Source organism: Myotis yumanensis, unplaced genomic scaffold, assembly GCF_028538775.1.
Source record: "Myotis yumanensis isolate MYYU_CA2020_CCGP unplaced genomic scaffold, mMyoYum1.0.hap1 SCAF_12, whole genome shotgun sequence".
NCBI lineage: Eukaryota > Metazoa > Chordata > Mammalia > Chiroptera > Vespertilionidae > Myotis > Myotis yumanensis.
In genome coordinates, this window is record NW_027223763.1 from 48,815,074 (window position 1) to 48,839,780 (window position 24,707).

Here is a 24,707-nt window from a genome sequence, read left to right on the forward strand (position 1 = left end):
TTCGAATCCACTCATCTGCTGATGGGCACTTAGGCTATTTCCAAATCTTAGCTATTGTAAATTGTGCTACTGTGAGCTATGGGTGCATATATCCTTTCTGATTGGTGTTTCTGATTTCTTTGAATATATTCCTAGAAGTGGGATTACTGGGTCAAATGGGAGTTGCATTTTTAATTTTTTGAGGAAACTTCATATTATTGTCCACAGTGGCTGCATCAGTCTGCATTCCAACCAGCCGTGCACGAGGGTTCCTTTTTCTTCGCATCCTCACCAGCACTTGTCGTATGTTGATTTGTTGATGATAGCCTTTCTGATAGGTGTGAGATGGTACCTCATTGTTGTTTTGATTTGTATCTCTTGGATGTTAGCTGTAGGTTTGTCATGTAAGGTTTTTATTATGTTGAGGTATGATCCCTCTATTCCCACTTTGCTGAGAGTTTTTATCAAGAAATGGTATTGGATGTTGTCAAATGCTTTTTCTGCATCAGTTGATATGATTATGTGATTTTTGTCTTTCAATTTGTTTATATGATGTATCACTTTTATTGATTTGCAAATATTGTACCAGCCTTGCATCCCCGGAATAAATCCCACTTGGTCATGGTGTATGATCTTTCTAATGTAACGTTGGATCTGATTTGCTAGAGTTTTGTTGCAGATTTTAGCATCTTTGTTCAGCAGGGATATTGGCCTGTAGTTCTCTTTCTTTGTAGTGTCTCTATCTGGTTTGAGGATTAGGGTAATGCTGGCTTCATAGAAAGAGCTTGGAAATGTTCCTTCCTCTTGAATTTTTTGGAATAGTCTAAGGAGGATAGGTTTTAGTTCTTCTTTGAATGTTTGGTAAAATTCCCCTGTAAAGCCGTCTGGCCCAGGGCTTTTGTTTGCTGGAAGTTTTTTGATTACTGCTTCAATTTTACCCATAGTTATCAGCCTATTCAGATTTTATTTTTCCTGATTGAGTTTTGGAAGGTCATATTTTTCTAGGAATATGTCCATTTCTTCTAGGTTGACCAGTTTGTTGGAATAGAGTTGTTCATAGTGGGTTTTTTTTTTTTTTTTTTTACAATCCTTTGTATTTCTGTGGGGTCTATTGTTATTTTGCCTCTTTCATTTCTGATTTTGTTTATTTGGGTCCTCTCTCTTGCTTCTAGTTGAGCCTGGCTAGAGGTTCGTCAGTCTTGTTTATCCTTTCAAAGAAGTAGCTCTTGATTTTATTGATCTTTCATATTGTTTTTTTGGTCTCTGTGACATTTATTTTTGCTTTGATCTTTATTATCTCCTTCCTTCTGCTCACTCTGGGCTTTTCTTGTTGCTCTCTAATTCTTTAAGTTGTAGAGTTATGTAATCTTTTACCAGTTTTTCTTGTTTTTTGAGGTAAGCCTGTAATGCTATGAACTTCCCCTCCCAATACTGCTTTCACTGTGTCCCATAAATTTTGGATTGTTGTGTTTTCATTGTCATTTGTTTCCAGGATGTTTTTAATTTCTTCTTTGATCTCTTTGGTAACCCAATCATTGTTTAATAGCATGCTATACAGCCTCCAAGTGTTTGAATTTTTTTGATTGTTTTTAGTGTAGTTGATTTCTAGTATTATGCCACTGTGATCTGAGAAGGTGCTTGATATGATTTCAGTCCTCTTGAATTTGGAGAGACTTTGCCTGTGTCCCATTATGTGCTCTGTCTTTGAAAATGTCCCACATGCATTTGAGAAGAATGTATATTCCATAGCTTTGGGGTGAAATGTTCTGAAGATGTCAGTTAAGTCCATCTGATCTAGTGAGTCATTTAGGATTGCTGCTGCTTTGTTGATTTTTGTCTAGAGCAGTGGTTCTCAACCTTCCTAATGCCGCGTCCCTTTAATACAGTTCCTCATGTTGTGGTGACCCCCAACCATAAAATTATTTTCGTTGCTACTTCATAACTGTAATTTTGCTACTGTTATGAATCGTAATGTAAATATCTGATATGCAGGATGTATTTTCATTGTTACAAATTGAACATAATTAAAGCATAGTGATTAATCACAAAAACAATATGTAATTATATATGTGTTTTCCGATGGTCTTAGGCGACCCCTGTGAAAGGGTCGTTTGACCCCCAAAGGGGTCGCAACCCACAGGTTGAGAACCGCTGGTCTAGAGGATTTATCCAGTGATGTCAATGCAGTATTAAAGTCCCCTACTATGTTTGTATTGCTGTCAGTCTCTTCCAGGAGTTTTTTTTTTATGTATTTGGGTGCTCCTGCATTGGTTGCATATATGTTTACTAGAGTTATATCCTCTTGTTGTATCTCTCCCTTTAGTATTATGAAGGCCTTCCTTATTATGGCCTTCACTTTGAGGTCTATTTTGTCAGTTATAAGTATTGCTACCCCAGCCTTTTCTTCATTTCCATTTGCCTGAAAGATATTTTTCCATGCCTTTTTCAGTCTGAGTGAGTCCCTTGTTCTGAGATGGGTCTCTTGTAGACAGCAAATGTATGCGTCATGTTTTCTTATCCATTTATGTTTAAGGTTATTTCTGGTAGGTATTTTGTTTGTGGCCATTTTTATTCTTTGTGCTTGTGTTTCTTGTATTTCTATTCTATTTATAATTTTTTTTTCTTTTTTAATGATAGTCCCTTTAGCATTTCTTGTATTGCTGGCTTGGTAGTGATAAACTTCCTTAGCCTTTTTTTGTTTGTGAAGCTCCTGATTTCCCCTTTAATTTTGAATGATAGCCTTACTGGATAGAGTATTCTTGGATTCAGTCCCTTGCTTTGCATCACTTTGTATACTTCATTCCATTCCCTTCTGGTCTGATGTGTTTCTGTTGAGAACTCATTTGATAATCTAATGGAGATCCCTTGTAGTTAACTCTCTGTCTCTCTCTTGCAGCCTTTAAGATTCTCTCTTTGTCATTAACATTTGCCATTGCAATTACAACATGTCTTGGTGTGGGTCTTTTTGGGTTCTTCTTGTTTGGAATTCTCTGTGCTTGTGTGACTTTTTTCTTTCCCAAATCAGGGAAGTTTTCTATCATTATTTCTTCAAATAGGTTTTCTAATCCTTGCTCCTCTTCTTGTCATTCTGGAACCCCTGTTATGTGTATATTACTTGTTTCATGTTGTCCCAAAGCTCACTTAGGCTCTCCTCTGGCTTTCTAATTTTTTTTCTCCAATTGCTCTTCATATTGGGTGTGTTTTTCTGTCCTGTCTTCTAATTCGCTAATTCGGTCCTACGTTTCTAGTCTACTATTGAAACCTTCCATCTTGTTTTTTATTGTAGCTATATCATTCTTTATTTCCTCTTGATTCTTGCATAAATTGTTGATTTTCTCATCCAGCTGTTTAGAAACTGTATGACCCTTACTCTGAATTATTTTTCTGACATATTGAATGCCTCTATTTCATTTAGTTCCTTTTCTGGTGATTCCTCCTTTTCTTTACTTTGGGAGTTGTTTCTTTGTCTCCCCATTTTTGCTGTCACCAAAGGGTCTAGGCACTGAGTTGCACAGGGTCTGTGGTTGAAGCAGTGGGCCTGGCGGGCGGATCACGCAGTCTGAGACTCGCTGGTGAGCCCAGTTGCTGGGAGGCGTGGGGCCCAGGGTTGAAACAGCAGGCTTGGCAGGAGGGTCGCACAGTCCGAGACTTGCATGTAGTAATTTTCTCTGAGGACAGTTTTGCAACAATTTACAAGAACAGAGCAATGTATATTTTGATTGTGGTTTTGGCCCTTGAAAGGGTTTTTATTTTTTTAATCCATACTTATGTTGTGCTGTCCTCTGCAGTAGCTACCAGCCACATGTGGCTACTTAAATTAGTCTAATTGAAATTAAAGAGAATGAAAATATTATTTCCTTAGTTGAATAGTCACATCTAAATGTTTCAGAGCCACTTGTGGCTAGTGGCTTTTAGACCAAGCAGATGTAGAACATTTATGTCACTGCAGGAAATTGTGTTGATTGCTTCTGTTGGGCAACACTGTACTATGTTTTTTAGATTGTTCTCTTTACTTGGGTTCTTGGAGTGCCAGTTGTACCTTTCGTTATCTACTGGCTGTCACTCTTGTGGTTTTTCTTGTGGGAGAACTCTGCCTCCCTGAGCTTTATAACTTTGGGCTATAAACCTGTGTAAGATGTAGGGAGATTTGTATTGTCCTGCATTTTAAACAGAGACAGCCATCCTTGTTTTTTTTCTGGTTCCACTGACTGATTTTTACAAGTTGTGTTGCTTCGAGAGTTCATATATGATGTAGCAGCTGCCATTCTGATTCCCAGACTCGTACTGGCCTGAGACCCTTTTTGCTTTTTGTATATGGAATGTGGATTCCAACTCCCTAGTCATTGTTAGGTCTCATCCCAACCTTCTATTCCTGTATTTCCAGCCTTTCTTCCTACCTTCCACCCCCACCCGAGGCAGTTTTCTCTTTTCTTTGTGTTCCTGGAGATCTTTCTTTCTTTCTTGGAAGTTCAATCCTATTAACAGAAAGTCTTTGTGTTACTCTTTTTTATTTTTTATTTTATTGTTGATGGTATTACAGATGTTCATTTTCCCACTGAACTACTTTTAACATTTTTCTCATTCTCATAATCTGTGTCATTGTAGGTTACCAGATAGATAAATTTTTCATAGTCCTGCCACCCAAAAATTAGGTTAACTACCATTAACATTTTTAAATATCTCTACAACTATATTTTAATATGTGCATAATACTTAGAAATGGATAAACATATTAGGTACATATGTGTGTATATTTCTTTTTATGTAGGATAATAGGAATACTGTTTAACCTGTCCTTTTCTGTGAACATTAACATCTTTTCGTGACAGTAAATACATTTAAACCTTATTTTTTCTTGCACTTTGGATTACTTTCATTTTGTAATCTTTGGTTTGATTTCGTATGTTTCTTGGTTTGGTTTTCAGTTTCTCCTGGACAAGGGTAAAGTATACTAATAAGGTATTTTGTTTCTTTTGTTTGTTCCCATTTATTTTTCATCTACATAAATAACGTAGTTATTCATATACATGAACTAGGGGCCCAGTGCATGAATTTGTGCACTTTGAAAGGGACTGTGGGCCACAAGGCCAGGGTGGGCACAGGGGCGGATCTTGGCCCATCCTCCACGCCCTCGCCTGGCCCCTCCCACCACGGGCCCCTGGTCACCTGTCTGCAGTCCTTCTCCCGTCGCCTCCGCTCCCACATGCTGACAGCACCAGCCCCGCTTGCACCTGCTGCTGGTGTGGAGCGATTGGGGCCGGTGCCAGCAGCAGGTGCAAGCAGGGCGGTGACTACTGCCCCAATTGCCCCTCAGGAGCAGGGGGAGGTGGAGAAGTCCTCGGGCATTTGGGGCCAGCAGCCGCTGCTTCCACCTGCTGACGGTGCCAAGCAATTGGGACCAGCACTGGGTGCCAACATCAGATGTGAACAGCAGCTCCGGCGCTGGCAGTGGGTGCAAGCAGGGCCATCGCAGGCAGCAGGTGCAATCGGCGGTTGCCAGCCCTGATCTCCCCTCAGGAGCAGGGTGAGTTGGAGAAGCCCTGAGGGGCAATCGGGGCCGGCAGCCACTGCTTACACCCGCTGATGGTATCAAGCAATCAGGGCCGGCGCTGGGCACTGGCAGCAGGTGCAAGCAGCAGCTCTGGTGCCAACCATGGGTGCGAGTGGGGCCACCGCCAGCAGCAAGTGCGAATGCCCGGCAGGACCATAGTGCGTGGGAGCAAAGAATTTTCAGTAACCACCAGAGGCTCTCTCCGATGACAGCAACCGGCGCCCCACCTTGGTCTGGCGCCCCCCCCCCCCCTCACCTACTCTACCATCCCACTGAGGCCGATGCCTGCCATGTTCCGCGCGTGCCCTCTGGTGATCAGCGTACATCATAGCCACCCATTGTTTGGTGGTTTGGTTGTTCTGCCGTTCGGTCTGTTTGCATATTAGTGTTTTATATATGTAGATTATATTGGGAATTGCTAATGTGAGGCAGAGGGAAAAAGTTCTTACTCCGTTAACAGAGCCTGTCTTCTATAAGGCTAAAATCTATGTACTTCCCCTTTGTAGCAAATGTACTTATAACAAAAATTTATTAATACTGCAAATGGAAAAACTTAATTTTAAAGCAGCTGATACTATAGATATTCTTGACTTGCTGATGGAAATGCTGGCATGTTTTATTTGATTTTACAGTAACAAAATTTGGAATTTACTACACATTGGAATTTTCTCCTTTAGTAGCTATATATGAGGGTGAAAGAACAATTATTAATTAAAGGATAATATGAGCACCTGGAGTATCCAAACTGAAGATTACTTAATTCTAATGTAAGGTTGTGTTTTAACTTGGATCCCTCTGATATTGTCAATGGAGCATGAAGATAGCAGGGAAAGTATTTTACATTTTAAGATACCTTATGTTTTACAAAGTACTTTCACATTTATGTTAAATCATTCAAGGAAGGGCTTATCCCAGTTTTATAGAAACTGATTCACCCAAAGCCAAAGACCTTAAAAAAAATGTTTTTTATTGATTTGAGAGAGAGAGAGAAACATTGGTGACCTCCCGCACACACCCCACTCGGGGATCGAACCAGCAACATTTCAAGTGCACAGGACAATGCTCAACCAATTGAGCCATACCAGCCAGGGCCAAAGCCAAACACTTTTAACTCTATATACACAGTTGTAGTTATTCAAGCTGATACTACGCCAAACCTTATAAGTAACTTGGGCACTGAGTTCTGTTAGGGGTCAGGTCAAGGCTAATGTCCATACAGTCTTTAAATAACCCTAAATGAGCAGATTGATCTCATTATTTGAAGCAGGCATGCCTTTCTGTTTATTTCAACTTGAAAATACAGGCTAAAAAATACGTATTTCTGAAGCAATCATTTATTTTGAATTCTTCTCACAATTTCTTAACAGATATTTGGAACAAAACAGGAGCAGTTAAATTGGTCAGGTGGTCTCCTGACAATAGTGTTGTAATGGTGACCTGGGAATGCGGAGGCTTTTCTTTATGGAGTGTGTTTGGAGCTCAGCTGATTTGTACACTTGGAGGAGATTTTGCGTGAGTCAATAAAGACAAATTTTAGATAAAATAACTCTACTATCTCTCAGACAGTACACACACACACACACACTCAGAAACTTTGTCATATAGCTACCATTTTGCCTTGACTATTAACCCCAAAACAGTTTGTAAGGTTCAGAATTAATTTGTTCAGAATGTATTGGTACTGCAAATATCCATCCTCTTAAAACTTCCTGTTTATTCAGTAAAAATGTAGTTATTTATTGAACCTCTTTGTGTATGTGATAGCATGTTAGATTCAGGGTTAAATATGGTTTTTTTCAAGTAGCTTATTATTTAATTAGAGGCCCGGTGCACAAAATTCATGCATGGGTAGAATCCCTAGGCCTAGCCAGCGATCAGGGCTGATTAGGGCCTGCTGGCTGCCGGCTGGGTCCTCCCTTCATTCCGTGTAGCTCCCTGATGGTCAGCACATGTCATAGCAAGCGATCGGTCTCCTGGTCACTCTCCCGCGGGGACAATTTGCATATTAGGCTTTGATATCCTATTCTAGAGGCCCAGTGCACGAAATTTGTGTATGGGTACAGTCCCTAGGCCTGCGATCAGGGCCATCTTCCACAGCTGGCTCTGCCCTCCGCCACCACCCACCCCCAGTTCCCCGTTCGCCGTTGGGTGATCGGTGCTTGATGGCTGGGGGAAGGGACCGAGAGGTCAGCTGTTCCTGCCCGCTCACCAGCCCCAGCCCTGCAGTGGTGGCCATCAGGCGATTGGAGCCTACTGGCTGGGGAAAGATACCAAGAGGCGGTCAGTGCACCTCATAGTGACTGGTCCAGTGGTCGTTCTACTTTTAGGGTCAATTTGCATATTACCCTTTTATTATATAGGAGGATAGAGGCCTGGTGCACGGGTGGCGGCCATCTGGCCTGCCCTGAAGGGGGTCCCAGATCGGGGTCGGGGGAGCTCGCTGTGGGGGTGGGACCGCCAGTGCAAGGGGCTGCAGGGTTTGCAGGCCAGCCACAACCCCGATCAGGGTGAGGGCCCCCCTGGAGGGTGGTGCCGGCCTGGGCGAGGGGCCTGGGGCGGTTTATAGGCCGGCCACACCCCTGATTGAAGTGGGGGGTCTCCACTGAGGGGTGGGGTAGCCTGGGTGAGGGGCCAGGGGTGGGTACAGGCCGTCCAAGCCCCCAGCTTTATCAGGAAGGACATCCGGAAGATGTCCAGTCTAATTAGCATATTACCCTTTTATTAGTATCTACACTAATAAAAGAGAAACATGGTAATTAGCGTACGACCACTACCCTTCCCATTGGCTAATCAGCATATCCTTATGCAAATTAACTGTCAGCCAAGATGGCGGCCGGCAGCCAGGCAGCTGGAAGCGAACATGAGGCTTGCTTGCTCCAGTAACTGCAGACTGCAACATTCCCCGCCTGACTTGCCGGCCTCTGAGCTACAACTCTAAGAAACTATGTTGCAAATATAGAAGCTAAACAAAACCCCAGAAAAAAGCTTTCAGCCAGCCGGAATCTCAGAGCTAGAGTTATACATTGTTTTGATTATAGCAGCTGAAGCCTCAGAGCTAGAGCCAGAGCTAAAGCTGGCCCAGAATAAAAAAAAAAAGAAAAAGAAAAAAAGGAGTGGTTGGGAGCTTCAGTCAACAAACACCAGCCTGAAAGCAGCCCTCAGCTCCTCACCCAGACTGGCCAGGCACCCCAGTGGGGACCCCCACCCTGATCCAGGACACCCTTCAGGGCAAACCAGCCGGCCCCCAGGCCTCTATCCTATATAGTAAAAGGGTAATATGCCTCCCAGCACTGGGATCAGCGGAGCCACGAAGCCTCCTGGCACCGGATCAGCGTGACAGGGGGCAGCGCCCAAACCCCCTGATTGCCCTGCGGCTCTGTGTGTGACAGGGTGCGGCGCCCCAACCACCCCCCCCCCCCCCCATGGGCCCTGCTTTGTGTGTGACGGGGTAGAGCCATAACCTCCCCATCGGCCCTGCCCTAAGTGTGACAGTGGCGGTGCCCCAACCCCCTGATCCGCCCTGCTCTGTGTGTGACAGGGGGCGGTGCCCTAACTCCCCTATTGGCCCTACTCTGTGAGTGACGGGGGGAGCTCCTCAACCCCCTGATGGGCCCTGCTCTGTGCATGACAGGGGGGAGCTCCCCAACCCCCCTGATTGGCCCTGCTCTGTGCGTGACAGGGGGCAGCGCCCCAACCCCCTGATTGGCCCTGCAGGGTACGGAGCCCAACCCCCCTGATTGGCCCTGCTCTGTGCATCACAGGGGGTAGCACCGCAACCTCCCCATCGACCCTGCCTTGAGTGTGATAGGGGGTGGTGCCCCAACCCCCCAATCAGCCCTACCCTGAGCATGACTGAGGGTGGCATCGCAACCTCCCAATTCGCCCTGCTCTGTGCATGACAGGGGGCAGCGCCCCAACTCCCCAATCAGCCCTGCTCTGAGCCCGACCAGGGGCTGCACCTAGGGATTGGGCCTGCCCTCTGCCACCCAGGAGCAGGCCTAAGCCAGCAGGTCATTATCTCCCGAGGGGTCCCAGACTGCGAGAGGGCACAGGCCGGGCTGAGGGACCCCCCCCTTGCCCCCCCCCCCCCCGAGTGCACAAATTTTTGTGCACCGGGCCTCTAGTCTATATAATAAAAGCCTAAGCAACCGTTAGACCAGAATGACCAGTCACTATGATGTGCACTGACCACCAAGGGGCAGACGCTCAAGGAAGGAGCTGCCCCCTGGTGGTCAGTGCGCTCCCACAAGGGGAGTACCACTCAGCCAGAAGCCGGGCTCATGGCTGGTGAGTGCAGCGTTGGTAGCGGGAGCCTCTCCCACCTCCACAGCAGCGCTAAGGAGCAGCGAGCAGGTGGGTAGTAAGGAGTGAGGGGTCCTGGATTGCAAGAGGGATGTCTGACTGCGACTTAGACCTGCTACCAACAATCAGACATCCCCCGAGGGGTCCTGGGCTGTGAGAGGTGCAGGCCGGACTGAGGGACCCCCCCCACCCCAGTCCATGAATTTCATGCACCGGGCCGCTGGTCTCTCTCTGCATATATATATGGCTAATAAGCTAAGTATCCCTCCGACCATCCGACAGGTCGCTATGACACGCACGGGTCATTTACACAGAAACGGCACCATGGCCTGGCACTGACAAAGCAACACTTGGCTTCTCCCAAGTCGGACACAGGCCCCACCACCACCCCAGAGCGACACCCCACCAAATCACAGCCGACGCTGCTGAGACCCCATGGCGCAAAATGTGGCCCACAGCCCAGCCCAGCCCAGAAACGGTGGCTGTGGGCGCCGGGTAATGATGTCACATAGCAATGCCCGGCGTTTCTTCAGCCCAGGATAACGACTTGCTTTATAGCCAAGTGCAAACATTTTACACTTTAACCAAATGTCTGTGAGGCGTTTTCCTGTGCCTCATCTCATTTGATCCTCACAGAAGTCCTGGAGTAGGTAGATTGGAGACTTGGTGGAATCCTATTTTCTTTTCATTAGCCAGAAAACAGAGATTTAAAAAATTTAGAAACTTGACCCGACTGAAAAGAAGTAAGAAATGGTGGACCTTAAAAATGACTAGGTTTTTCTCACTGCACAGAATATAGTCAGACACTGCTGCAGTTAAATATTTTACCCTTTGTTCTCCCTGCGTGATCTACAATAATAATCTGTTTCGTGTTGATATTTACTGTTGTGTTGCTGACAATTACATCAGAAAGCAGGTCTAATTAAGCAAGTTTATTCTATATATATAAAAGTCTAAGTTGATTCACGCATGCACGATACATATAAAGCTCTTGCTGGCACCAATCGCACACGTGTGTTTCAATCTGTCATTGTCAATTGTGAATTCGGTTGACATTTCTATTATAGAGAAAGAGCAAATAGCAATATTAAAATATTTCTTCTAATTAATTACAATGTGCATGAATCAGTGCACCAGGCCACTAGTTATATATAATTAGATGACTCTTTTTAATTAAGTTTCTATTCTCCTTTAGTTATAGGTCTGATGGTACCAAAAAAGATCCCCTTAAGATCAAGTCTATGGTAAGTACTTTCTATGAAATACTGATATAGTGTGGAAAACTTGGATTTTTCTTTTTTTTTTTCCCCTTCACATTGGTCTGATAAAATTACAAAGCTATTTTAGTCTCAGCAAACTCTTCTCATGCAGTTCTTGCTTTGAAAAAAAAAGGTTGTTTTTGTTTGTTGTTTTAATCAGGAGGCTGTTCAACTTTCAGTATTCAATTTTGGTTTTTCTTAGCAAGCCCCATCATCATTGAGAACATAGTGCCATAGTGAAATGAGACCATTGTATTTCCTAAATATACCTCCATTTCTTATGTGGCTCACTAGCACCCACTTCTCATGACCTCCTTTTAACATGAAATGAAATGCTCATTGACTATTTTTCCTGGAGGACATGCTCTTGTGCATTATTTGAGCATATTTTTAGAACTTTCCATAAATGTATATCACGAAAATTGTAGTTGCTTTCACAACAATATTTTCATGTGTTTCTTTAGAAAGCAGTGAGATGTAAACCGTCTTTACATAAAAGCAGTGTCTCACTGCGGTCCCTCTGCGTACCATCTCTGTGATGTTAGTGCTATGAGTGCTCTACATGGGAAGAAGTTTCCTGACCTTCTGTTTCTTTTTTTTTTTTTTTTTTAATATATTTTATTGATTTTTTACAGAGAGGAAGGGAGAGAGATAGAGAGTTAGAAACATCGATGAGAGAGAAACATCGACCAGCTGCCTCCTGCACATCTCCTGGGGATGTGCCCGCAACCCAGGTACATGCCCTTGACCCGAATCGAACCCGGACCTTTCAGTCCGCAGGCCGACGCTCTATCCACTGAGCCAAACCGGTTTCGGCTCTGACCTTCTGTTTCTTAAATAATTAAAATCCCCATGGGACTTGAGTAGTGGTTCTTAACCTTTCACAACCAAGAACCCTAGTTGATGTCTAGTCCTACCTCCATATTTTAAAATAGGTTTTGAACAAATGCCATTTCTGTAACTGCCAGTCAGTGCTTTTGAATGGCATGCAACAGACAGTGTTATCAGCCTCACTAAGTTATTTCAGTCACAAACTAAGACCTTAATAAGCATTTTAGTTAGCTTGTGCAACTTTTATCACGGGAAAGTAAAACTATTACACTTTTGAAATTTTGTAACAATTCTTAGACTTCCCATTACTGTTTTCTTGGCCTTGCAGATTGGAAATCACTAATTTTCTTTTGTTGTTGGTTTTTTGTTGTTGTTGTTGTTGTTTTTTACTATCATGAAATTTATAGAATACTAGGGGCTCGGTGCACGAAATTCGTGCACTGGGTGGGGAGGGGGGGGAGTGTCCCTCAGCCCAGCCTGCCCCCTCTCACATACTGGGAGCCCTCAGGCGTTGACCCCCATCACCCTCCAATCTCAGGATCGGCCCCTTGCCCAGGCCTGATGCCTCTGCCAGAGGTGTCAGACCTGGGCAGGGGACCCTCATTTCCCCCCGATCACTGGTTCTGCCCCCCGCCCAGGCCTGATGCCTCTGGCCCAGGCATCAGGCCTGGGCAAGGGACCCCCAGACCCCTCCGATTGCTGGCTCCGCCCCTAGCCCAGGCCTGATGCCTCTGGCCCAGGATTCAGGCCTGGGCAGGGGACCCCCATCTCCCTCTGATCGCTTGCTCCACCCCCCGCCCAAGCCTGACGCCTCTGACCCTGGCTTCAGGCCTGGGCAAGGGGACCCTCATATCCCCCCAATCACCGGCTCCGCCCCCGACCCAGGCCTGATGCCTCTGGCCCAGGCATCAGGCCTGGGCAGGGGACCTGCAGCCCCCTCCGATTGCTGGCTCCGCCCCCTGCCCAGGCCTAATGCCTTGGCCAGAGGAGTTGACCCTCATCACCCTCCGATCGCCGATCACCAGATTGGCCCCTTGCCCAGGCCTGAGACCTCCGGCAGAGGTGTCAGGCCTGGGCAGGGGACCCCCAGCTCCCACCATTCCTGGCTCCGCCCCTGCTACCCATGATCTCTGGCACCGCCCTTGCCAAGACCTAAGGCCTCTGGTGGAGGCATTAGTCCTGGGCAGGAGACCCCCAGGTCCCCTCGATCTCCCACTCTGCCCCTGCCTAGACCTAATGCCTCTGGCCAAGGCGTTAGGCCTGGGCAGGGGACCCCCAACTGCTCACGATTGCTGACTCCGCCCCTGCCCAGGCCTAACGCCTCTGGCCAAGGCATTAGGCCTGGGCAGGGGACCCCCAGCTCCCCATGGTTGCAGGCTCCGCCCCTGCCTAGACCTAACGCCTCTGGCCAAGGTGTTAGGCCTGGGCAGGGGACCCCCAGCTGCCCAGGATCGCTGACTCCGCCCCTGCTGCCCACGATGGCTGGTTCCGCCCCTGCCCAGGCCTAACGCCTCTGGCCAAGGCATTAGGCCTGGGCAGGGGACCCCCAGCTCCCTGCGATCTCCCGCTCTGCCCCTGCCCAGGCCTAACGCTTCTGGCCGAGGCATTTGGTCTGGGCAGGGGACCCCCAGCTGCCCAGGATCGCTGATTCCACCCCTGCTCCCTGCGATGGCTGGTTCCGCCCCTGCCCAGGCCTAACACCTCTGGCCAAGGTGTTAGGTCTGTGTAGGGGACCCCCAGCTCCCCACGATTGCAGGCTCCATCCCTGCCCAGGCCTAATGTCTTCGGCCAAGGCTTTAGGCCTGGGCAAGGGATCCCTAGCTTCCCGGACTGCCGGCTCCATCCCTGCCCAGCTCCCATTGCTGGCTCCACCCCTGCTTCCCGCTATCACTGGCCAGGGAGGCAAAGGCGTCTGGGTCTCTGATCACAGCTGGGGGGCAGGGCAAAGGCGGCCCTGGGGGCCGCCTTTGCCCTGCCCCCAGCTCTTAGCTCCCCCCTGGGTTTCTGATCACCATCAGTGGCAGGGGGCTTCTTCCGTCCTTTCCCTTTCACCTCCCAGCATTATGCCTCCATATGCAAATTAGCCACCATCTTTGTTGGCGGTTAACCGCCATCTTGGCTGGCAGTTAATTTGCATATCGCCCTGATTAGCCAATGGGAAGGGTAGCGGTCGTACGCTAATTACCATTTTTCTCTTTTATTAGATAGGATTACAATTTGCTGGGCCTGGAGAATTTATTTGAACATTTCCATTTTACAGAGGAAGAAACTTATACCCTGAAAAACCAAATAGATTGGCCAAGGTGGAGTGAAAACCCTCCACCTTGCTTCCATATCCTTCTTTGCTCCATACAAACTTCCTGTTTTGGGTGCTTTTTTTTTTTTGTCAAGCTTCAGCTAGGCCAGTGGTCGGCAAACTGCGGCTCGCGAACCACATGCGGCTGTTTGGCCCCTTGAGTGTGGCTCTTCCACAAAATACCGACTTCTGCGCATGGACCACGAAGTTTCAGTCGCACTGTACATGCGCGCCCGCACGTGGTATTTTGTGAAAGAGCCGCATGTGGCTCTCGAGCCGCAGTTTGCCGACCACTGATAGGCAACTGGGTCTTCCTCTGTAAGGAATGTCTTTGTATTTGAGAGTCAGTTAAATTAATGGAGAAGAGTTAAGATTGATGTGTAGTGTTTTCACTATTGTAGGTAGAGAGCAGGGTTGGGGGTTTCCACTGAGACAGCTGGCATGTGGTCGATGTAGGTATTTGTAGTGGATGCAAATTCTTGTCTGGGTTGTTTGTCATAGTTTCTCTTACCTTCAAAAGTCATTAATCATGCTGCTGTTGGTTATTTCAGAATTTGAATATTTGAAGCTAAGAAAGGTTAACAAACTTTTTAGTGTTTTGATTTTCCCCCGTTTTCCTTCTCTTTCTTCCTCCTTCTCTCTCTCAGAGCTGGGGTGCAGAAGGCTATCACCTATGGGTAATCAGCGGATTTGGCTCTCAAAATACTGAAATTGAGCCTGAGCCCAAGAGTATAGTTAAACAGCCTGGCATTCTGCTGTTTCAGTTTATCAAGAGTGCACTCACCATAAACCCTTGTATGGTAAGTTTATTTAATTATAACTGTTTTGGGGGTGTTACTGGTTTTTTTTTAGTGGCTTTCATATTAGAATCAGACTTTTCCTAGGACACACACGTGTTGAGTATACTCTTAAAATGGGCATATTATCTTCTTTTGTATATTTTCTGTGATTCTGTATTGTTTTTTTAAATTTCCATTAAATTTACACTAAAATTTTATTTTTGAGCTGCTGTTGTTTTTTTAAAAGAAAGGGTCACAAGCAATTTGAGGAAAAGCAGTGTTTACAGATTTACTTAAATAACTTGAATAAAATTTAGTCTTTATCTGAGTAGCCTTTCTCAAAGTGTGTTCCAGCAGGCTTTATGAGAAATATCCATAGCAATTACACAGGATAAGAAAAGATTATGTTATGTGTGAAATAAGGGAGTTAAAGCTGTAGAGATTTCTTCATTGTGGGTCTCCAGGGCCTTTCCATGCTAGGGGGCATTATGCAAGTCCAGGAGCTGGTGTATAAAAACCAGTTCCCAAACTTATGTAACTATGAAATGTTAAGGAATACATTGAAGAAAATAGGCCTAGGAACCTGTTTTGCGAAATACTGCCCCAAATTATAATGTAAATTCTTCATGTTTTACCAATCTGAAATAACATATATTAATATTATATATTGTTAATATGTAATAATAGTATATATTACATGTTAGGAGTGCATATCTAAATATCTGCCACCAATGGGTTTTAAAATATTTGGTGCAGCTAAAATTTACAATACATGGACAACGAATGTGGACCTAGCCTGAATCTTTTATATTATTACTATAGTTGAAGAATAAGGATGCCCAGAAAAACATAGAGTATTTCTTGTTCTCCCCATCCCAAATAATAATTTAAAAGCACCCTTGAGCTTTATGTCAAGACATTTGTACTACAAGGGGCACTGATCTGTCTGATTTGAATAGCCAGTGAAGAATCTTGCCCGTGTTGGAGAACACTGGCCTTTGATTGAAAACCAGGGCATAATCATTAAGAAACTGTCTTATTTGTCTAAATATCCTCGGAACTTGACACAGTCCTTGGCACTAACCAAGCATTTACCAAGTGATCATTGAATTGTTCCAAACCAGGACCACAGACTTAGCCTGTCCTTCCTCCTCCTGTGGCTTAAAGATCCTCCAGCATCATGTTACCCCCATCCCCAACCCACCCCTTCCTGCCATGTAGGCACAAGTGAGCACACACACAAGCTTTCAACCAGACATGTTCTCTTACCACCATTCATGAGGCATTTTATATGAAACTAACTTGTAAACTTAGATAATGAGTAGTTAGGTTTAGTTCTCAGATGGACAGTCTCATAGCATTGCCATGTTGGAGTAGTAATCAAAGATACTGCTATAGCAGTTGCAGACCTGGGCATGTTTTGGAATCTATATGACAAAAGGACTTAAAATTTTCATTTACACTGGGAAGTAAGCATTGAAATATAACAGTACATTAGATCATTTTGTAGTCGTGTCTTCTGTGAGGAAAATCACCATTAAGATATATGGTACATTTTCTGTAATAAAACTGAATTTATGCACTTACTTACTTTCCCCTACCTAATACTGAGTTGTTTTTATTTCCTTCTTTGCCCTGCTGCTTCCTTTTTTCCCCTCATCTAGAGTAACCAAGAGCAGGTGTTGCTTCAGGGGGAGGATCGATTGTACTTGAACTGTGGAGAGGCCTCACAAACTCAGAACCCCAGGAGTTCTTCAGTTCACTATAAGCCCAGCTCATTGGCAGAGGGCGGTTTTGAGTCTCAGAGTTTAAGCACTTTACTCGGACATCGACATTGGCATGTGGTCCAAGTAAGTCTTCATTGGCTGTTGACTTATCTTTGGTAAGACAGCACCTGGAGCAGATTTTTAAATATTTCCTCTGTTGCTTTAGAAAACTGAGAACTTTTTTGACCTTTTTGACTGTCATGTCTCTCTTTTGCTTTTCCACGTTCTTGTTTTCTTGTCTTCTGCTTCCTTTCTTTCCACTTGACGTAGAGCATATTACCACCCTCTTTAAGTTCTTTAATAGTAAGCAGTTTCAAAAATAGGGGGTTTATGTTTTGCCCTCTTACTGAGCAAAACTGTTTTACTTCCAAACTTTTTGGGGGATATAAATTTAGCTCTGTAAATTTGCATAGACAAAAATGTAGTAATTTCATGGAAACTAACAGTATTGATTAGTACCCTGTGCAGCAGCTGACCTTGTAGTCGTTGGGACATATTGAGGTTAATTGTTTGACTTTAAACCAAATTTGCAGACTTCTGGTCAGTATAGAACTTTATTGTTACTAATTTTGTTATTACTTAATCTTATTCCAAATTATTTACTCATTGTACAACTTTAAATTAGTTTCTTATAGTAATTCTGATAAATTGGCATTTAATATGAAAATTTTGAATTTTGATACCAAATAAAATTAGTTTAATCAATCAATTGAAGTTACTTGAAAGAAACTTTAATATACAATTTCAGACCTGAGAGTGTTCTTTCACCTTTTGATATCAAAATGCCTTAGGTATATCAGTGCCTACTCTTGGATTATGGTTTTAGTCAGTTTCTCTTTCCACAGTTCTTTGCCTTCTATATTCTGTACTCTTCCCTCACTAGCTTACTTCAGCTCCCATGTCACTTTCAGTTGACTCTGAATAGAGATAATGAGAGACAGAAGAATGGTCATTAGGTGAAAAATTAAAGAAAGAAAATCTCCTACATTGACATGTGGTATACACTAAAATATAAAGTGTATTTAACTTACATTAGTAAAATCAAACAATGTGCATACCATTTTATAATTAGTAACAATTTTAAATAAAACTGCATCAGCTACTTCCTTGACTAAAATTTTCCACTGCTCCCTTCTCTCCTATAGCCATTTCTCTGCTATTTTCATTTCCCCATACTTTGAACTATTCATTCTACACTGACCTAGCATCAATGCCAGTTCTGCCTAGCCAGGTCTGTGTTGCCAGAGAGCCAAGTAGAGCAGAGGATCAAAGAAGGTAGGTCTGGAACTCAAAAATCCCTCAGGCAATAACAAAAATTGAATTTCCTTCCAGCTCAAAAATTCAGTGATTCTGTGATTCTTAACCATCTATGAAGTATCCCATATTAGAATCCTATAACACTGATTTTACAACTTTAGACGAAGTAAGTACTAGCAAGATTCTTGTCATTCTATTCTTCAGATACCTACAGTATTTGGAAAAATGAACTCATTTAGCTTTAACTAATTTCTTTCAGTTCCTTAAAATTCATGAAAATAATGCCAGGGTTGTACTCCCACAACAATTAAGTTATAATAGACTCATAGAATTTTTAGAGCTGGGAGGACCTCAGAGATCCTGTAGTCCTACTGGATTTTATACATGAGGAAACTGAGGCTCAGGGAAGTTAGGTGAGTTGCCGAAGGTCACACAGCAGAGTAGTGTCAGACTTGTTCTTACCATAATGTAAGCTAAAGTAATAGTCAAACCTATTTCACAACCTCGGTACTAAATACTCAATCATGTCATATGTTGCTGACCTTGAGCTAAAACCTAGAATGTGCCCTTTTGGCAATGGTTTTACTTGGATTTACCCTGTATTTTGTTTGCTGGCACTCCAGCTACATGAGTCAGTGCAGTGTGGTGATGTTTTGGTGGAGTGTTTTACAGTGTTCATGTAATTTCATGCTTTACTTTTCAGCTCCTTAGCCATTAGTAATGATTTTCTGAAGAAACAGAGGTCAAGACAACATTCTGCCCTTCAACATATACTCCTGTCTAGGATAAATGCCCACATACTCCATCAGAGTGGCTTTGTTTGTATGCTTTTTGTACAGCTAGAGTTCATCAAATAAGCTCCAGCTAATTCTGCTGCTCTGTCTGTTCCTCATCTAGATTACTGGGTGTTTTGTTTAAGTTTTCTCCCTTGTGTTCGTTAGTTTCTTGATCAGAAGATTCTATGTTATGTTTTTTCCTTTAACTAAAACATCACAGATACTTATAAGAAGCAGGGTTGGTAGTTGCTGGTAGAGATGGTGTTTCTTTGTTTGTTTGTTTTAATTTAGTTTCCCTAGCTACACATTTTTTAAAAATTTGAAAGTAGTTTGTTGACAGATGGAGCACAAATAATATGAAATTAAAAACAAAAATAACAGTATGCTTGAGGTATTAGGGTATGTTCCTTCTTTGATTGCCATTTATTTTAATATCAGCATTTTGTGTAATATAAATGTTTATTTCTGAAAGGTGCACGAATCATTACCATCCAGTGTTCTGAAATGTTGGTTTTCTAGTTAACCTGGCTATTTGGAAAGAGTAAGCTTCATAAAATGTGGGAGATAAACACCTACAATGTGTTAAGCATGTCAGCAGCGAGGATTCTAAAGGCTATTTTATTTATAAATGATTTACTCTCATTCCTCTGTACCAGGTGTGGTGTTGGCACAGACCAAATCTTCTAGGAAGAGGGCTCTCACAGTCTCACCAGTTACAGACAGAAGTGGGTCTAGGCAGGAGACAGGGTTTTAGCAGAATGACTTTAAGGGAAAAAAATTAGGTTCTTTGAGACTGAAGAGAACCCTAAGAATTTAGGAGTAGAGATTCTGTACCCCAGCACTCAGTTTCTCAGTGGTTGGGCATGACTTTGGGCCTGAGTATGGAATCCTGACCTGAGTTTCTGCAGTTTTTGTTAGCTGCCGCTTTTCCTTACTTCTGCCATTTCTTGTTCTCAGTATTGGGGCCAGAGCTCAAAGTTCAGGTGGCACAGATCAGTAAAGGTGACCTACTGGGGTAAAAATAAAAGTTTTTATTATTTTATGACATCTTCAGATACAAAACTACATGAGTAATAAAGCACTTTGAGTTTTGAAAATAAACCATTTGTGGCACCTCAGAGACTTTTGAGGTTTAAAAGAATAAACTGTTTCTTACAGATATTCATCAGAGTGTGATCATAAAAGATTTAACCTAGGTTCCCATGATTAGAAACTCCTCGTGTTGGCACCCACCTCACGCTCTACCCACCCACACATTTCATAAATGCTTATGAAATACCAAGATATTGGGGAAAGGAGTTCTTTTAGTGTCATGGGTGGCTGGCCCAGTTATACTCCAGATACATCCTTCAGGTGACTGTTTTCTTCATCAAAAAAAAAAAAAAATTTTTTTTGCTTACAGTCCCCTACAAAACTACTTTCCTCTTTTATTTATTTATTTATTTATTTATTTATTTATTTTTTAAATATATTTTTTATTGATTTTACAGATAGGAAGGGAGGGAGATAGTTAGAAACATCGATGAGAGAGAAACATCAATCAGCTGCCTCCTGCACACCTCCTACTGGGGATGTGCCCGCAACCAAGGTACATGCCCTTGACCGGAATTGAACCTGGGACCTTTCAGTCCGCAAGCCGACGCTCTATCCACTGAGCCAAACTGGTTACGGCTCATCTTTTATTTTGCCACCTGTTCATGACCTTAGGTTATCATTATTCTGAACTAATTTCACCCATCAAGTGAGTTTTATTACTGGCCTGAATAGTATGGCATATCCGTTAAGATACAAGTTAAGCATTCTTCAAGCATATATTGTGACACCGTTATCTTTTTTTTTTTTAAATATATTTTATTGATTTTTTTTTTTACAGAGAGAAAGGGAGAGGGATAGAGAGTTAGAAACATCGATGAGAGAGAAACATCGATCAGCTGCCTCCTGCACACCCTCCACTGGGGATGTGCCTGCAACCAAGGCACATGTCCTTGACGAGAATCGAACCTGGGACCCCTCAGTCCGCAAGCCAACGCTCTATCCACTGAGCCAAACCAGTTAGGGCTGACACTGCTATCTTTAATTCCAGCACTGGAGTTAAATTTTTCTAATGTACAAACAGCTAGTAATTTATTTAGAATATAGGTTGGCTTACTAGATAACAAGTGAAGTCTAACGAGTGGTTTTATAAATAAACTTTGTCCATGTTAATGCAGATGTTTTCAGCATATTATTTTTACTTGGTTTTGTTTTATCTTCATATGCAAAGAATCCCACTGGATTGATGACATTTTCTTGGCTTTTTAATTTGGCTTTCTTTTTTTGAATATGTAATACTTTTTCTTTGAGTAAAATGAATATAAATTTAAATAAATTGAAGGTTCTCTTTTTCCAAGATCAGAAGATTCTTTCCTTGTTCTCTCATTTTGTTAATTTTCACCCCTATTCACCACATGCTCATGAAAATGTCTTAATCAGTAGGCTAGTGAAAAACATCACAGTCTCTGTAAAGCTATAATTTACTTAATCTACATTGATAGCTCATAGAGAATTCGTTAAGTTTAAAATTCTTGTTGGAGTGATACAAAGACCCCATGTACACAGATGTAAGACAGACAACATGAGGAGGCATTTTTACTATTTAGGTTGCAGATAAAGAGTCAATATAGGTAATATACTAAAAGTTCTTATAAATGAGTAAGTTGAACACCTCAATAAGAAATGGTAGCTTACACACAATATTACATGTACATGGATGTTTGTTTAGAGATAGAGTAAAAACTACCCAGTGGTTAGCCCTGAGCAATGATATAACAGGAGCATTTCTTTCATAAACATCATTGCTTTTTTATTCAGAAATGAAAAAATATAAAAATAATGAAAACAAAGCTCTTGCAGGGGCTCTAATTTTATTAGGTAAGGTTGTTTTGAGGACAGGTCCGATCAGCAAGCCCAAACTGTAGATAACATCTACAGTCCAGGGGTGGGCAAACTTTTTGACTCGAGGGCCACAATGGGTTCTTAAACTGGACCAGAGGGCCGGAACAAAAGCATGGATGGAGTGTTTGTGTGAACTAATATAAAGTCAAAGGAAACATCATTACATAAAAGGGTACGGTCTTTTTTTTTTTTTTTTAGTTTTATTCATTTCAAACGGGCCGGATCCGGCCCGCGGGCTGTAGTTTGCCCATGGCTGATCTACACAATGCTTGGTGGCCCTGTGGGTGCATCTCTAAAAACCTTTCGTCAGTCTGTGTTTGCTGAGTATTGAATATTTAAAACAAGCAAAAACTGTGTAGAGTCAAAAGATAAAGAAAAGCCTGGTGTCTAGAAACTTAGAATGAAATGACTGAGAGAGAAGATGTGAAATATTGGCTGGTATACAAATGGTAAATGCCAAGTACTCTGCTAGTAATACCCATATTTGGACACTCTTTAAACATTGTATAAGAAAATGAATCTCATATTGTAACGTTAATGCTTTAAGGTTTAAATTCATTTCATAAGTCTTACCAAACTAATGTGTTATTTTCTTTAGATTTCCAGCACCTATCTAGAGACCAATTGGCCTATACGGGTAAGTTATTTTGTTGGTGTTAACTTTCATTGGATAGCATTTGCTATTAAGAGGCATTCTGGGAACTGAGCCTTTCACTAAGTGCATTAATAAAAGTAAAGATTTTAATACTTGATCCTTTTTACATTGTTAGTGTATAACATCTATAATTTACTTAAATGTAAGTTGTATATAAATACATATAGATCTTTAAATTTTACATTTCATTTATTAATAGTCAATTTGCCTGGTGCAATGCTAAGCTCTTTATATATAATAACAAATATAGGTTTGTAAAAAAGAGTTTTTAATTATTCTTCTTTAATCAGTTTTCAGCGATTGATAAGCTTGGACAGAATATTGCTGTGGTTGGCAAGTTTGGTTTTGCACATTACTCTTTACTCACCAAAAAATGGAAACTTTTTGGAAACATTACCCAGGTTAGTCTTTTTTAAATTAAAAATTGATTTCTTAAAGTAAAAGAAGACTACAGTATGAAATAACCACAATGTAAATCACTGTTTGCTTATTTAGAAATAAAATCAAATATTAAGTGATGTTGGATTATGTATGAGTCAATTCTGATAAACTATTTGATACTTGATGATTTTGTGTTGAGATAGTTGGTTTGTCTTTCATTTTCTTTAAGATCAGAGACTATAACTTTTTAACTTGAGGATTTACTTTTACATCCTAGATTGAGTTCATCAGATATCATCAGGATTCATTCCACAAAATTTGAGATCATTTTTCTGCTTGTCTTATGTGCATGTGATATGAATATTTGGGTAGCATACAAATGCAGTTGAATTTTGCATGAACAAATAGGAAATTAATATTTAATATCAGGCACTTTAAGATGCTTTCATATATGTTAGTGCATTGATCCTCATATCAACCCAATGAGAGCACTATTGTTACTTACCATTTTATAGAAGAAATTAGGATTCAGAATCAAGCAGCTGATATATGATAAAGCCAGAATTTAAACGAGGGTCTTTGAATGTGGTAATAATGATGCTGCATTATTCCCATAATTTTGAATGATGTATTTTCTATTGTACAGAAATGTTCATATTTTTCAATAGAATATGAATCAGTAATAAAGGCCCTAGAGTAATGTTTAATTGGGAGTATGAGACTAGAGCAGAAATAACTTCAGCTTTCATTATTTGTTTAGAATATGTTATTAGTGTATTAATGTAATTTTTGGCAGCATAAATAAAGGTAATTTTTTTTCTTTTAAGGAGCAAAATATGATTGTGACAGGGGGCTTAGCCTGGTGGAATGATTTTATTGTCCTTGCATGTTATAACATAAGTGACCGTCAAGAAGAGGTAAGTTTTTTCTCTCAAAAAATAGCATTGTTATATTTTTAAAGATACTAAGCACTATTTTGTTTTATATAAAAGTAATTTATTGGAAAATAAATAAAACTTTATTTTTTAATCAAGAATTAGTTTTTAAATAATGGCATTTTCATTTCAGGTTACAACTTTTTTTCTTTTAAGTATATAATCTAACTAGAGGCTCGGTGCATGAATTCGTGCACGGGTGGGGTCCAGCCAGCCCACCCACCCCAATTGGGGCTAGCTGGCCAGGGGAAGGGGCCGCAGACAGTTGGCTGGCCAGCCTAGCCCCCTGGTTGATCTCCTGGTCAAGGGGACAATTTGCATATTAGCGTTTTATTATATAGGATGTAATGACATTTACACACCAAGAAACAGTCACCAAAGTCGAGATAATAAATATATCCATTACCCCTAACAGTTTCCTTTGGGTTCCTTATAATTTTTCTTTCTGTCCCACATACCCAACTACAATTCCCCATCACCTCATTGTCTGGCAACCTTGTTCTTGATACTTTGAATTAGTTTACATTTTTCTAGAAATGTTTATGAACAGAATCATACTCTTTTTTTGGTCCTCTTTCACTCATAATTATTTTGAGATTCCTCGATGTTGTTGGAGTTTATCAATAGTGTATTCCTTTATCAGGTTACTACTTTAAAAAAAATTTAAAGGGATAATAAGGAGTTCTAGATACTTTTTCTGATGATTTTTATCTGTTAGACATTCTCTATAAAGTTTGTAAATAGTTAAAAAATAAATTAAAAAGAAAAGTTTGTAAAGGTTGTTTATTGATTTGTGTTTATTTTTGAGAAATTGTTTGTCTCCTTAAATCAGGTCTAAATATTCAGATCTAAAAGGAGTATCTAATAGTACAGTCTCAGTTTTGATCACTTCATCTTTTGATTATTTGTAGAATGAGCCTTCTCTGTCAAAATATAAACATTATCCATTTATTATTAATGCTCACATTAGCCTTTTAACTTCTCTTACTTGAAAAACATCAGTAGA

General features: G+C 41.9%; 1 protein-coding gene across 4 annotated transcripts in view; it reads left to right on the forward strand.

Moving 5' to 3' along the window:
- RIC1 (RIC1 homolog, RAB6A GEF complex partner 1) overlaps nt 1–24,707 on the forward strand; it is a 102,502-nt gene that overhangs the window by 59,288 nt on the left and 18,507 nt on the right. For all 4 annotated transcript variants that reach the window (XM_070431620.1, XM_070431621.1, XM_070431622.1 and 1 more), the window contains 7 exons: nt 6,898–7,042; nt 11,028–11,076; nt 14,866–15,018; nt 16,662–16,847; nt 22,329–22,367; nt 22,676–22,786; nt 23,594–23,683. In XM_070431620.1, the coding sequence (XP_070287721.1) occupies nt 6,898–7,042; nt 11,028–11,076; nt 14,866–15,018; nt 16,662–16,847; nt 22,329–22,367; nt 22,676–22,786; nt 23,594–23,683 (773 nt within the window). The remainder of the gene's footprint in view (nt 1–6,897; nt 7,043–11,027; nt 11,077–14,865; nt 15,019–16,661; nt 16,848–22,328; nt 22,368–22,675; nt 22,787–23,593; nt 23,684–24,707) is intronic.